Source organism: Anser brachyrhynchus (genome assembly GCF_964034855.1).
Source record: "Anser brachyrhynchus genome assembly, chromosome: 4".
NCBI classification, from domain to species: Eukaryota; Metazoa; Chordata; class Aves; order Anseriformes; family Anatidae; genus Anser; species Anser brachyrhynchus.
Genome location: NC_137698.1, coordinates 77,767,564 through 77,782,461, shown reverse-complemented (window position 1 = coordinate 77,782,461; position 14,898 = coordinate 77,767,564). Strand labels below are relative to the sequence as shown.

The 14,898-nt window shown below is 47.4% G+C and overlaps 1 protein-coding gene across 6 annotated transcripts in view; it reads right to left on the bottom strand.

Annotated features, from left to right (window-relative positions):
- The window catches only part of EXOC6B (exocyst complex component 6B), a 292,399-nt gene that overhangs the window by 112,763 nt on the left and 164,738 nt on the right, over positions 1 to 14,898 (bottom strand). For all 6 annotated transcript variants that reach the window (XM_080592091.1, XM_080592089.1, XM_080592092.1 and 3 more), the window contains exons 9-16: positions 12,478 to 12,561; positions 12,259 to 12,305; positions 10,964 to 11,084; positions 8,366 to 8,437; positions 7,946 to 8,043; positions 7,337 to 7,442; positions 6,063 to 6,172; positions 337 to 448 (exon numbers count right to left, since the gene is read on the bottom strand). In XM_080592091.1, coding sequence (XP_080448217.1) covers positions 337 to 448; positions 6,063 to 6,172; positions 7,337 to 7,442; positions 7,946 to 8,043; positions 8,366 to 8,437; positions 10,964 to 11,084; positions 12,259 to 12,305; positions 12,478 to 12,561 — 750 coding nt within the window. The remainder of the gene's footprint in view (positions 1 to 336; positions 449 to 6,062; positions 6,173 to 7,336; positions 7,443 to 7,945; positions 8,044 to 8,365; positions 8,438 to 10,963; positions 11,085 to 12,258; positions 12,306 to 12,477; positions 12,562 to 14,898) is intronic.

The following is a 14,898-nucleotide window of genomic DNA, read 5'->3' as shown; positions in this document are numbered from 1 at the left end:
GTCCCCCATCCTCTCACAGCTCTGGTGTTAAAACCACCCCAACTCCCCTTGAAGTCCTCTTGCCTGCCACTTCAATCCAGATATACAATGCTCCAAAAATCCAAAGGAGGGGCAATTCTAGTAACAGCAGGAAAATGCTTCCTCCTTCCGTACGTACAAAGTCTTTCTTGCTTTGCACAGCAGTGCTCCCTAGCTCCTTTATTGTTCTCCAACTAAATATTTCACAGTAATGCTCCAAACCAGCACCTCTAAAAGGTGCTGGAACGAGCTCCAAGGGACCAAAGCCCACTCTTGTGCCCTGCCCTGGAAATTGGTCTGCTCGACTCCGAGTCTTACCTCTGTCAGCCCGACGTTTTTCCTCTTGATGACGTTCTGTAAACAGTTGCTCAGCGTTCGGGTCAGCAGCAGATTTGTCGATTTTCTAATCATATCATCAACTTCCGTGGAGCTGGAAAGGAGAATTTAAAGAAAGATTTGCAAAACGCTTTATCCCAAGGCAAAAAAATAAACATGGAGACCTCGTCACCTGGTCTGCTCTCCGACCCTTCGGTAGCTTATGCTTGATCATCTGTACATCGCCCACGAGCAGCGACGTACTGATACAGACACATGCACAAAAAGACCTAAATTTTTGGTAATTAGGATGTAAAGAAGGCAGGCTAATGGGGCAAACCTACGCCCCTGCCAGGTCCAGGGGTGACGCCAGGGGAAGAGTCACCCACAGTGCTAGCACAAACGCATTCAACCGAGCTGCTCCTCGTTGCACAAAGCTGAAATTTTCCAAATTCAGACCAAAACCCGCACCGGGGTGGGGAGGGAAACGAAAAAACCTGCTTGCCTTTTTTATTTTTTTTATTTATTTGTCAACTAAATCAGATTGTAACATACTCGTGGCCTTTGCCAGGCAATTGCAACTGCAGGATTGCTCAATGCGGGGGGTTTGCCTTGCTGCTTTTTGCTGCAGGGACGCCGCCTTGCCCCTCCAAGCAGCAAGGTGCAACCTCTGCTTTTTGAAAGAGGGTTTGGAAGCCGGCCCCGACGCAGGCTCCTTTGATCTGTCGTTGGCCCTGCATTAGCCCTGACACAACGGGGCTTTATCTCTGGCAGCGCAGTGACAGGCAGCTGACGGCAAAGAAAATTTCCAACTGCAAGGCTGAGAAACATTAATAACTTTCAGGCTCCTGGTAAATCAACCCCGCGACCTTTTGCTCCTTATCCTGTTCTACCTGACAAATGGGCCAGATTACAAAGCAGGGATCAAGAGGAGAAACAAAAGCAAACCTTCAGTTACCCCACCGCCAGCGCCGAGCTGGGGGCGTTGCCGTTGGGGGTGCCCCCGGAGCAGGAATAAGAGCTGCCAGCCTCTGCCCTGCACACAGCTCCAAAATCCTGCGTGTATTTAATGTCAGACCAGGCACACCGAGCCCAGCCCAGGGCCAGCAGCACCCAATGTTCCACGAAGCAAGACTGAGCCTTCTCCAGTAGGAACCCTTGTGGCCTCCCGAACCCGCTTGTTGACCCCCATGCAGCACTTTTTTAAGCCAGTCAGGACTTCCCTTATGCTCCCTTTAAACCTGGGGTATGAGAATTGCACTGGAAGGCCCCAGGTTCCCAGGAGAAGCAGAGAACATCGCTCCTTGTGTGTGTCACTGAGCTGAGCCGCGCTCTCGTTTCAGCCGGGCTGCGAAAGCCGTGGCTCGCTGCAGCTTTCCCAAGGAAGAGCCCAGCTGCACAAATCCCCCTACACAAGGCAGCTGCTCGCCACGCTGCGATCCCCAGCAGGTTTCCTTAATATTTCCTTTTCTCTGACGTTTAAAAACCTGCTTTTCCAAGCCCTGCTCCTGCTGCCCTCTGAGCCCTGCTCCTGCTGCCCACCGGCCGCTCTCAGAGCAGGAACAGCAGCTCGGCAGGATCCAGCTTCTGATAATCTAAACTCAATGCCACCAGCCCAAGTCTTAGTGGGGGTCTCTTCTGGATCATCACTAACAATCCCTGGGAGTTTATTTTGCCCCTGTTTAGCAGGGAAGAGCCTGTGGCGGTCAGGGCAAGCCCACGTCACCTCTCCGATCCCAGGACTCCTCTGTGATGCGAGGTCCAAGGTGATGCTTTGGGGTTTTTCAAAGGGTGGAGCAGAACGTGGGGGGAAGGGAAACCAGCCACTACGTTTTTCCTGGTCCTTATACTATGGCTCTCAAATAAGGTTTGACTTAAAAATAAACAAAACCAACAAGAAAAAGCAAAACCCCACCACAAATGCACGCGCACACAGCCCAGGCCCTCCACCACCCCCCAGAAAGGACCAGATTGTCCCCGGTCCCCTCCACCAGACAATAGCAGGGTTAAATATAGCCAGGGCAATAAAACCTAACGCCGTGATGATCCACAGATGGTAAAAAGGCACAAGAGACTTAAAGCGACACGGTGGCACAAGGGGACCTCATGGCACTGGGGCAGCCACTTGGTGCTGCCAGCACAGCGTGGGAGCGAGCTGGAGAACAGCAAGGGCTGGGTCCCGGCTCACAGGGGGCAAAAAAAATTGTGCATGGAGCAAAGGAGACACGAAGCAGTGCCTCTGCACATGCCCTGGGTGCCTTTGGTGAACTGTCCTGGGAAATCAGGGAGTTGGGGGACTCACAAAGCCTGTCCCTGAGGATTTGGGAAGCACAGGAGGCTGCGACGTGCCGAGGCTGAAGGAGAAGCTGGTTGCAGGAGGCTGTGTTACCACTACTGGGGGTGCAGAGCGCGGTGGGCAGTCGGTTGTTCTGGACGCTGCCTTGCCAGGAGATGAAAAAGAAGCGGGTTTGGACGTTAAGCCAGCTCTCCTCGCTAAACCGACGCGGCAATCAAATCGGTTGCGCTGTAAAAGTTTGCTTTTGAATTCAAACGTCAACCTGTCATCAGGGCGTCGAAATTAAACAAGGCAGCGAGTGTCTGTCTGCGGGTACGCCCCAGGACAGTCACGCTCTTGGCAGGAGCGGGACGCTGCTGGCCCCTGCCCCACGCTGCAGCACAGCAGCGATGGCCCGGCCGTCCCCGTCCCTTGTCCCTTCCTCCAGCTGCAGCATCAGCATCGCACAGCGCTTTGTGGATGGAGGCTTTGTTTCCATCCCTGACTTCACCTGCAGGAATCGGCAGCGACATCTCAGCCTGCAAGCCTCCAGGGCACAGACAAGCAGGGCTTAATGATACTACTTAGCACTTCCAAGCTGCATTTACCTCTTCAAAGCACTTCTAACCGAGTTCTCGCAGCAGACAAGTACTGCTTCCCAAGGCTTCCTGCTATCATTTTGTTAGTTGGCCACATAAGCTAGAAAATGAAGTCTAAATTGCAGTTTTATGGTGGGGAGAGTAGCCGGGCAATGCCTGCAGTTGGGAGCCAGCGGAGCGGAAAGATCTGACATCTCCCAGGAGGTCCCCACGCACCAAGAAAAAAAAATCGGGAATGCTCCTTGGAAAACACCCGATCAAATCCAGGGCAGGATTTGACCGGGCACTGGAGCATGCCCCTTGTTTCGACAGCAAAGGTGCGATGAGGTGGCAACGAGAGCCTTGCCCAGCAGCCCCCGAGCCGATGCGGCGATGTGCAGAGTGGCGGCGGCTCACGCCTACAGAGCAAAGCGCAGCTGCACCGCTCCCTTGTAAGATGCAGGCCCTCGACTGAGAGGTAGAGGATGCTTCTGGGTTCAACAGAAAGGCCGGATCTCCGTTCTCAATATGCAAAAAGAAAGCAAACCCCCCAAACGAGCAGGACTTTTTGTGGGGGCTGCTCGCTCCGCACGTCTGCCCCATTTCATCCACCGCCACCTTTACGCCTCCAACCACAGCCAGCACAGACGCAGCCACGCAAGCTGTTGAAGAACCTGCATTCATCTCCTCCCTCCTAAAGTGGTATTCAAGCCTCTGATTTTATTATTAACAACTTTATTACTTAAGTTATTTTCAGCCCTTTCAGAATCGTATCCTAAGCGCTTTCGGGATTGCTGCTTTGTTTGGGAAAAAAACAATCCAAGTCCTGGCAGATTAGAGCTGACATCTCCCACTTCCACCCACTGTTTGCCCAAGATATCCCCTATCTTTAAAATGGGAAATTCCACTGGAAGCGGTGGAAGCCTTCCAGCAAGTGGATACTTTTAAAGACATCTCCTCAACGGGCTCCAATACACGCTTTTTACCGAAGGGAGAACTGTTGACAGGATAAAGGAGGTTTTCTTTCTCCTAATCAAATTAATAGAGCCAAACCAAAAGAATTTGCAGCCCCCGTAAACGCACAGTAAGCTCCAAATTCTCTTCAAATACTTCAAAAGCAAAACAACTTTCATAAGCGCATCAGCACAAAGGAGAACACTCCTGTCCAACAAACACAGGGAGCTAGTTTAAAATAATAATTAGAAAAAATACGAGCTACGTTTTCTGCCATAGGCTCTGTTCTTCAGGAAAAGACTGCAGAGTAGTTAAGCAAACTGTCTGGGTTAGTGACAGCTGATGTCCCATATCCCATAGCAGTAGTCATGACCTTCAGGCCTCCCGTGACTGACGGGCTGACCCCAATCACTCCAGGGTGCAAGGTAAATGACAACCAAAGAAGAACAAGAAAGAGAAAAGAAAGAAAACTTGCTGCCGGCTTTGTAGCCAAGCTTCCTAATAAAACCTAATTCAAGCTGTCAGGGTGAAATGAAGAAAGTGTCAACAGGGGTTTTCAGAGAAATATTCCAAACGTTTGGCTAAAAAAGCCAAGAGCTCAGCTCCCCTCCCCCAGCCCCAAACCACTCCTCGAAAAAGGCTGGAAAATCCAATGTCGAAAGGAATTTTAATAACTTGTCCGGGGGGACCCCTGAGCAGGGCCCCAAGGGAACACTTTTCTGCCATTCCCTGACAAACCCAATCACCTCCGTAATGGTGAAGAGCACAAAAGTCACAAGGGAAGTGCCAACGGAGGGGCTCGGTGAAACCAGCGGCCGTGTGAAATCGGACCATTCCGGCGGCTTCAGAAACCGAGACATTTCATGGTGACCCACGGGTTAAGAGCCTTGGGAGGCACCGAAGAGAACAACCTGCCACCGGTCAAAGGCTGAGGCTGAACGTGGGGGGAGAAACGTCCCGTGCTTCCACGCCAACTAACAGCTGCCACGTCCGGGAGAAGATGGAGAGAGAGTGGCTCTCAAAATTACCATCCCTTTCCCAAAGAAGAGATTGAAACCTCAAAGAGCCTTGTGCAGGCACCGAAACAGCTGGTGAGTCCCCAAAACACAGCCCTAGCTTCACATCAGCATGGGGGCAATATTCGTTGTCAGGCCATGAGGCTGCTCAGAGAGGCAAAACCTGGTACGGCACTACCAACAGTCAGAGGGGGGAAGACTCTCGTTATTCATTTACATACTTCTACCAAGGTAAAAACATTACTGGGTGTAAAAAGAGAGCAGCAACTCGCAGTTCCTGGCTAATATATCTGTCTTCCGCACACACAGAGGCAAAACCAGCATCTAGGAGCCTTGGGATGGAGAAAGGATGGTAAACAAAATATTTTTGAGGTTTAAAAAAAGACATATATACAAATAATCTGATTTATTGATAATCTCCCACGGGAAATAAGAACAATCAAAACCCCTAAACCAGAAGCCAAAATTCACTAACACACACAGGGCAAATTAAAACCTTGAGTTTTGTCACCAACATGCTCCTTGAGGGACAGTCTGGGGAAGCCGCGAGCCAGCTGCAGCCATGGTGCCAGGCGGACACCACTATCTTTCTTGGGACAACCAGATTCATCTGTTCAATATGAGTGACTCAGAAATGTCGCAGAGGGAAAAGCCCTCTCTTACTTTATTGACCTAGCATGAGGCTTTTTATTTATTTATTTATTTTAAGTCTTAGCCAGCCCTTTGTACACAGAGGATGCCACCGCTCCAAGAGGAGCAGCAGCCACCTCCAGCCTGGACAACGTATACCCAAGCAACTGAGTGGCACGGATGGTTTAGGAAGAGAATTCATATTTTCACCACACTGAGACCTTTCCGTGCCAACAAAACTTCTATATCACAGCCGGTAGCGCAATCATCCCATACCTCAGATGAAGGTCTTCTGAAAACTTCAGACAGGCGTAGATGAATTCCTTAATCTGATTGTAAACTTTAGGCACAAACTCAGAAAAGGGGAACTTCTTTGGAAATGGTTGCTGTAAAACACAGGAGAGAATTGAAGTCAAAGAGCAGATCTTTAAGAGGGAGAATCGCTCTCACAGCCAGCCCGGAGTGACGACTGCTTTCCAGCAACATGTTCCAAGCAGGCAAATTAATTCTAATATTTAGCTAAGTCCAGCAATGAAACAACAAGCCAGCATTTATTGTATATTATATAAACATTTCAGCCAAGTGAAAGACCAGATAATCACTTACAAATGGCACATGGGTGCATAAGGGATTTGGAGTCTGAAATGGGCTGGAAGGAGACTTGTAGCTAGAAGGGAGCAGGCAGCACAAAGCTCCTCTCATTCCCTTTCCCAACTCCCTTACTCATATGACAAAACTCTGTCAGAGAACTCCTTTATTTCCCACCATGTGCAAGGCGTTTTGCTTGGTCGCCTCCCCAGTTACTGCCCAAGGTGAGCACTTGCTTACAACACCAAAAGCCCAGACGAAACAGATGTCCTCTCCCTTGAACCAAATTTTTACGAGCTAGCTTTTACCCACAGCATAGACATGGCTGGGAGCTGCAGAGCATAACAGTAAGAACCTGGATCCCATGACACAGTTTTAGGGAAGGACACAGACTTTCTGAAATCTAAACACTTGACTTGGATCGAAAGCCCTCCCAGTCATAATTAAGTTCGCCAGGCTCGCAGCTCGCTGGCTGCCAGATGTGGAGCACAAGGCCAAGCATGCTTTTAAGGGACACTGGCTAGGTCAAATTTGGCTACACTGTTGGGTTTTGCAAGCACGCGCTTTTACAGAAGCCAAGATATACCACCTTCTGTTTTTTGTTGGGTTGATGTCTTTTCTTTTTTAACTATTAGATTAAAACAAAAAAGGTCAGTAGCATGGTTCATAAAATGGACTAAAATACCAATGGAAGCAAATTTTTTGTCTCTCTCCCATCTACTGCAAGTGATGCTGAACTGCAATAGTACATTGTGATCTGAAAACAAAATTAATGAGGTATTCCTCCTCCATGCCAGAAGAAATGCAACACATGGAAAGTATATTTGTTCTTTTCTCTTATTGTTTGTTTGGTTTTGTGGTTTTTTGACCTTCTAATTTTTAGTTCTCCATGCCAGTAAACAAGGTGTGGGATTTTAGTGCATCAGGAGACATGCCGTGCTGGTTTCCTCCTTTAAGTTTACCTTTTCAAGTTCTGCATCCTGGAACGGGAACTGTCCAACTATTTTCTTATAAATCTCTTCATTTGTCACTGGGATGGGACTGTAGTTATCTGAATCAAGTATATTTCTGGAAAAGAAGAAAGTTAGAAATACAACTACAGAAACCCCTCCTGCAAACAGAAACATCACTGTCAATCTCTTCAACACAAAAGCCAATGCTCTTTGAAGGCAGACCAAGCACAATTTTTCAGATTTACTGCTCAGTTACAAGGCTCTTCATAAATACATGCCAGTCTAAAATGGGACCCCAAAAAGTTGCAGAACATGCTTTTTGCATTCATTCACCTATTGACTGTAATGAGCTCGATAATGAAACTATAACCTTACCTCTCTAAGATGTTAAACCTCTGGTGTGCATGGATTTATTGCACAAATCTTATTGCACACATGATCCCCACAACTGTATTTAAATGGGTTTTCCCTGGTCCAAGGAGAGCCCAGACTGAAGTTTACCACTGCCCAAAATTTAGGCATGAACTTGGTAGTCTCTTATTAAAGTAAGATTTTTATTTATTGCTTAAAACTACTCTGTAAGGTACATCTCACGAGTTTGCTTAAACAGCTTCTTACCTGAAAACTCCTGACCATTTCTTCAGCAGGGTTTCACTATATTGGTCTTGGATCTCCAGCAGCATGTCAAAGAGCTGGTTCACTGGGAAGCCGTATCCCTGCAGTGGAGCAGAGGAAGAGAGCAGCTACATCAGATAAGAACAAGTCACCAGCAGGGCGCTGAACAGCATTTTCTGCATTTAACAGGGAGCACGTGAGCAAATTCTCCCCCAGTACAACTGCAAACGTGCGCAGTGAAGGCAGAAGGATTTAGGGGGTGATTTACAGAGACGGTAGCACCAAGGGAGATTAAAGGCTTAGCTCCCCGCCAAGCTGGGCTGTGCTCAGTGTGGGTGCTCAGCACGGCAGCCGATGCTTGGTCCTTGCCTGTGGAGCAAACCAGCCCGTGGGCTCTGAGATTGACAGACCACAGTCACCTACCTGGAGTGTGTCTGCAAAGAGGACGATGAGGTTCTTCAAGTCTAACACCAGGCTTGGGTCCGAGCAATAGGACTGCAAATAAGGGGGAAATAAAAACATGTTTTTAACCACAGCACGCAGGAAAATATTGCTCTCAGTCCTCCTGAGTTATCGCTCGAGCGATAATACTTAGACACACCATTCACTCTTACGATCAGCTGCTTTTATCATGCAGCCCATGCCTTAACGTCTTACAGGGCAGGGGAAGGCATGCTGATAAGGGTATCTCTCCTTGTAACGCACTGCTCTTGAGGCTCTCCATGATGAATAAGGATCTCAGTTGCTCTAGAGATACCTGAAGTGTTTCTAAGATTACCCAGGAGCTGCTGGGGAAGCGAGAGGAGATGAAGCAAATCAGCGCACTGTCATGCCAAGAAGACAGCAGCACCTCATGCAGTATTTAGTGTGTTGTGTCTAACGGTAATGAAGCGTTGCAGGGAGGCATCCCCAAGCCCCATGTGAAGGCTGCATTGCTAAGTGGAAAGTTCAGGCTGAGGCAAAACACGTTGCATGCCTATATTTTAGCAACATTAACAGTCAGAGCTACAGCACAAGAATTTATTGCGGGTCGGGACACTGCCTGAAGCTCGAATGACACCACTGCACCCCCCGCGACAGCCCTGAGCATCACCCCAGAGACACCTTACATCACCCACACCAGTCGCACCCTATCTGCACACCGGCAGAAAACCTCACTGAAATATGCTGAAATATGCAAAGTTTCAGACAGACTCTTACCAAATATAGAATCAGTGATCATATGCTGGAAAAAGAAACTGAGATTTAAAGTTCACTGGAAACTCAAGGAGGAATGACTCCATTAATCAATGTGAAAGACTGGAAGAGACACATTTTCCATTTCACTGTCCAAAAAAGAAAGTCAGAAAGAAAGATAATGCCCTAAAGCTATCAGAAGTGATAAAAGATGTCCCAGTCTACAGCAAGGAAGAAAATCCAGGCACAAGTTTGGCTGAGTGGGAAGAACTGGAACAGCCTCACCAGCTGACGGCCTTCCATCCACTCTCAAGAGCGACATGGGATGGACGGCACTGGTCCGTAGAGATGTTAGTGGTGACCACAACAACAGCATTGAGAAATTGTGGCAAACTGTACGATTACTGGGAAAAAAAATCTGGCAGCCACTTCGCGCACTAAGTCTGGCATCACTTAAAACAACTGGTCATGGCAACGAAGTTGGTAAAACTGAAAAACACACTGTCTGTACTCGTTTACCTCTCGTGGCTATCACGCCAGCAGGAAACTCCTCTAAAAAATAAAATAAACCTGGCTTTACAACACAGCAAAGTGCACACCTCTGTGCTCATCCCCTTTTGTAAGATGGAAGCCTTAGAGGAAGGAGGCAGCCTTCCAGTCGCCAGAAGTGCTGTGCCATACAAAACCAGAGCTTCCCGGGAAGCCTCGGTGGTTGCTCACCCCGCGAGGTCCAGGTCCACAGCCCACAGCACTCCCACCTGCCCAGCAGAGCCAAGCAGCTCCTGCACTGCCCACGCACGACCACGCCACGTTAAGGTCAAGGGCACGTAACTGTAAAACTCGGCATGGTTTGAGGAAGCAGTACATTGTGCCTCCACACAGAAATTGTAAATTTATCCGGGCAGACAACAGCGACGCTGTACTGCCCGGGTACCACGTGCATCCCATGCCACATTAGCTGCATGCCTGCAACACCACGACCCTGCAGCATCCTCTTGCTTTCAGATAGCACTGCCATCCCAGGAGCAACAATGGGATTTCAATGATTTAGTATTTTGTTTTTCTGGAGAAAATGTCCCAACAATTTGAAAAGAGACTTAGGGAAAGTCATTAACAGTTTTTTCTTTTATGGCCAAATGCAATTTTTTCAACCCATTAACCAATAGGGTGACTTTTCAGTAAGCTATGAAACAGCAAAACACTCAAGTGTTCCCAGCTGAAACAGTGCAACATGATATCAGGTCATGCAAAACTGGAGGAGAACTGTACATTTTTGGCAGTTGGCTTTGTTTTTTGTTATTATTATTATTTTTTAGGGTTTTTTTTGCTCAAGCAGAGAAATACCAAAGTGATAAGTAATTTTTCCAAATGTCTTTCAGTACTAAAGAAGAAAAGATCTAGTTAGTGTCTTTTCGAGCACAAATAATTTATAGTTTGATAGCAATCCATTCACTGCCATTAATTTTAAAGGAATATCTAACAGGGTCATGGTTGAGCGTGCCAAATACCGACACTTTTTTCCCCAGTATTCCAGGACAAACCAACTCCCTCTGCTGGTGCTTTGCAAAAGTGATGAGCCAAGCAACAGAAAATATTGAACCACTACTTTCTTATTTCCAGTCCCCCAAAATATTGCAAGCTTGGCAGAAGGAAACTGCAGTGCATCGAGAGTCCAAAAAAGCTGAAGAAACCTTTTGGGGAAATAGCAGTGTATCTTCACTCCATTGTTTAAAAAAGAGTCATTGGCAAAGAGGCAAAACAAAGAATACTACTGTAAAAGCCAGTATTTCCAGCTTGTCAAGCCAAACTCAAGCAACAGCTGAACAATCTGGGGCTTTTACTTACTGAATGCGTCCTTAGCGCTGCAATGGTTTTTGATAACGCCATCTCCCACAGCTCATCAATATAGGCTCTATTTACCAAGCCCTGCGTCGTATGCAAGATGTGATCTTCAACTACAAAAAACCTAGCGGAGAGGAGAAAATGGCATTGTTATCAAAAGTTACAGGTCTCGAGACATCAAGAGAGATCTGCAAACACTGTATGTGAGGGACGTGCAGGATTTGCACATGCACAAATCTCCAGAGCAAGCTCAGATTTGCAGTATTTGTTCCAAATATAGACAACACTAAATACTTTCTTCGCCTATTTTTAACAACACGCTATTTTCTATGATGTTTCTCTGCATTATAGACGTGAGCCAAAGTCTGGTTATTCCTGGTAATGCATATCTGTGTATACACAAAGGCAGAACTTCTCCACCCTGTTATTTGAACAAGAACCGCTGATTAAACTCTGCCCCAGCCAGCAGCAATCGTGTTACAATTGGTTAACTGCAGGGAAAACACCTTCACTGCAGGGAAAACACTCCCTCGCGCCCCGAGACACCGCGCGCTCCCAACCATTTAGAGGCAATCAGTTCACTCCGGTGCCCATTTATCAAACACGCTGGTCAAAAAGCAGCAGCATGTTTCAGGGAGCGAGTGTCACAAAAAAAACATTTTAAACACTAACACACAAAACCTCAGCTGTGTTTTGTAGGGAAAACCCAGCCCAGGAGCCCGAAGCTGCGTTAGGAGGTCGGCAGCACACGCTGCACTCACAACGGTCACAATTACATGGTGAAATGATTATCATCAGTCTTTCCTGAAGAAATTTCAACGTTGTACCCTACTTTTTCTAGATCAATGGTCTTAGGTTGCCTGCACTGAGACCTCGGCTGGTTTTGGACGACTCCTGTCAAATTTGACTGCAATAAAAAGTTCATAGGAATAGAGGCAAAACAGTCACCTGAGAATCACCTCCTTTAGCAAGAAAATAAGAAAATAATTATCAAATATTAAGGAATAATTAAGGCAGAGGGCCTATTCACCTCATTAGTGGGGCAAGTAGCTGCACATAGTCCACAGAGCCTATTTACCCTCCAATTCCCAGAAAGGTGCTTGCTGGTGCAAGAGCTGACAGGTTCCTCAGCGCTCGCACCAGCGACACAGCAAAGTTCACCAAGCTCTTTTCCTGGTTGGGCTCCTTTGAAGGGCTGTCAAAAAAATCAATATTCCCTCCTCTCTCTTTCTTTCTGGGCTACTCAACAACACAGCACACACATATTTAGCAAGCGTGTATATAAAAAGGATACCTACCCTACAATTTGATTAAAATACTTCCTGTAGCCATCTAAAGTTTCATGCTGAAAAACAAAAAAAGAAAAGAAAAAAGTGAGCAAAGTTTAAAACAAAGAAGGACAGCAAAAAGGGAAACAAATAGAGACCACCCACAAGGAACAATGCGCACAGAGACAACCCTCAGCTCCTTTTTTAGGCGGAGCAGCCCTGACCACTGAAGCCAGGAGACAATCGTACCATGTTGGAAGGAGGCTGCAGTACCAATCTGGCTTGTTTTCTTCTCTGCTTCCTGTAGTAGTTCTCAAAGGTTTCTCGGGCACCCTGGAAAACAGAGCAGACGAATTCAATTTAGCAGCCTTTGCATTAATCATTGAATTTCACATAAAACACACCGCATCAAACACGCGAATCACACTTTCCTCCAGCATACCTGTGTAACACTTTCCTGCTAAATGATCCACATACCTGATGAAGAAGAATTTTACAGTAAACACTGAGTGAAAAAAACAAGTGTCCAGGTACAAGAGCATCTGGTGAACTCTTCTGTATCCATTTTCCAGTATCTCTGGGCATATTTGGCATATGGTGCCAATATCAATTGGTGCCAATATCAACCCACTTCTTTACCAAGCCGTAACACGGACAAACGTCAGATTTACTTTACCATGGGGACAGTGAAACAACCAGATTTCCGGTGTGGGCAAATATAAAGAGGGGACAAACAATGCCAGGAGTGGCAGAAATTCTTGCACTGGCTCACAGGTGCAGAATGATGCAAAGCCCCACATGTCAGGGAATTTAATAGAAACACACTTGTGTGGGTAATATCCATTTTATTAGAATAGTCAGCACATTAAGAAAAAAGTAAATGTTTTTTTGAGCTCTTCCTCTCCCACCTTTACCGTGCCTCACCCCACATGGGGTCTGAGGCTCCAGATGAGAGCCGGTTACTCCCAAAACCCAAACACCCAAGCTCCCCTCCAGGAGCACTGCCCACCTACGCCCAGCAGGGCAGAGGGGGCCCGGCCGCGTGGCTGGTGGTTGAAGCCGTTCCTTTGTAGGTGGTTTGGTTTTACCAACCCGAGCTACATCTGAGCATCCCCGCCCAGGCACAGCAACACAACCGAGAGGATCCTCAAATGCCATCTACCTGCTGAACCGTTCAGACGTCCGCCTACCGCCCAGGTCCCCTAGGCTATGTAAAACCTTGCTGTTTTATCCCTGCCTGTTCCTCCCTCCCCCACGCCCGCCCTGTTTTATGTCTGAAATTGGATTATAAACACTTCAGAGAAGGGACAAAGCCTTGCTTTGAACTGGTATGAGCCAAAATCTCATTTGGAATTCACAAAACAAACAAAACACAACAACAAATATCACCTGCCCGAGAAAGGCACCAGACATCAACCTCTTCTACCAGGAAAATAAATAAATAAATAAGAAAATCTCGTGCCAACTGAATGATTCTCCAGCTCATCTGTCATTATACAACCAGGTTGCCTTAAAAAGCCCTCAGCTAAAGGGGACTTTGAAAATTTCTGCTATTAGCCTTTGCGGAGTTTTAGCCCAGCTTGCTCCTTTTCTTCCACAGTTCAGAGCTTGAGGCTTAAGCAAAAATTTTGCCTCACAGATCTGCCCAGCAGCTATGCCACCTGGGACTGCTGTCCCCAGAGGTGCTAAAATTTAACCAAACTCATGCATTGCATGGACTTCTACCACCTCTGAGCTGTAGTTTTTAATGTAGTTGGATATTCGGGGGAATATTCACACTGAGCACAGCTGGTGCGCGGGGAGAGCAGTCCCCAGCCCACGCAGGGCACATCCATCCCAACATCACTGGTGTCAAAACCCCAGTAAGGGACAACTCTAGACCGGGTACAAATCAGAGCCTTTCTCCAGCAATCAGGTTAAGCACCAGCTTGAATTTACAAGCAATCCGACATTTTAAACTGAAAGCTTTTCAGAAAATCTGGGAACCAGCTTTTCCCATACCATGCCGCATGCATGTCTTCCTGATTTGCTCAAAAGTTGGCCTTTCTTCTATTTCCCCCTAGAAAGGGAAGGGCCGTGAGCCAGAAGTCGGCGATTTACAGATTAAGCCCAGAATGAGGAGGATTGCTACAATTCCTACCAAGCCAGGCACTATCTTACTTCAGAGGACCTGCACACAAAGTGGGACGACTTTAGATATTCATTAAATCTTGCTCTGCCTCACCTCTCGAAACCTACACGAGTGGAAGAAGAACCCCGATCATCTCCATCCTGAACATGGCAGCAACTCCTCTCTGGTAGCATCGCTGAGGCTTTGGAGTGAGGCTACTCGCTAACTTAGCACAGCCTGCTACTGGTAAACTTGTGATGTGAACTCAAAACCTGAGGCCTTTTATCCCCGTAGCCCCAAATCCGTTAATGTCCAGCACCAGGAGCCCACAGAAGGTCGCCCCGAGCACTGCTGTGGGTCGCTCACGCCAGCCACCCTGACTGGCCTTACGCAACACCTCCTGGCAGTCAGCAAGTAATTAACTCCTCGTTACTGAACGCGCATAAGCTGCCATCTCCCCAAGCTACGCAGGACCTCGTGGACTTACTGGAAGCTTGGAAAGCAGTTCATCAGGAGCAGAAGGCCGGTCTGAAACCAATCAGCTATTTTAGCACCAGATT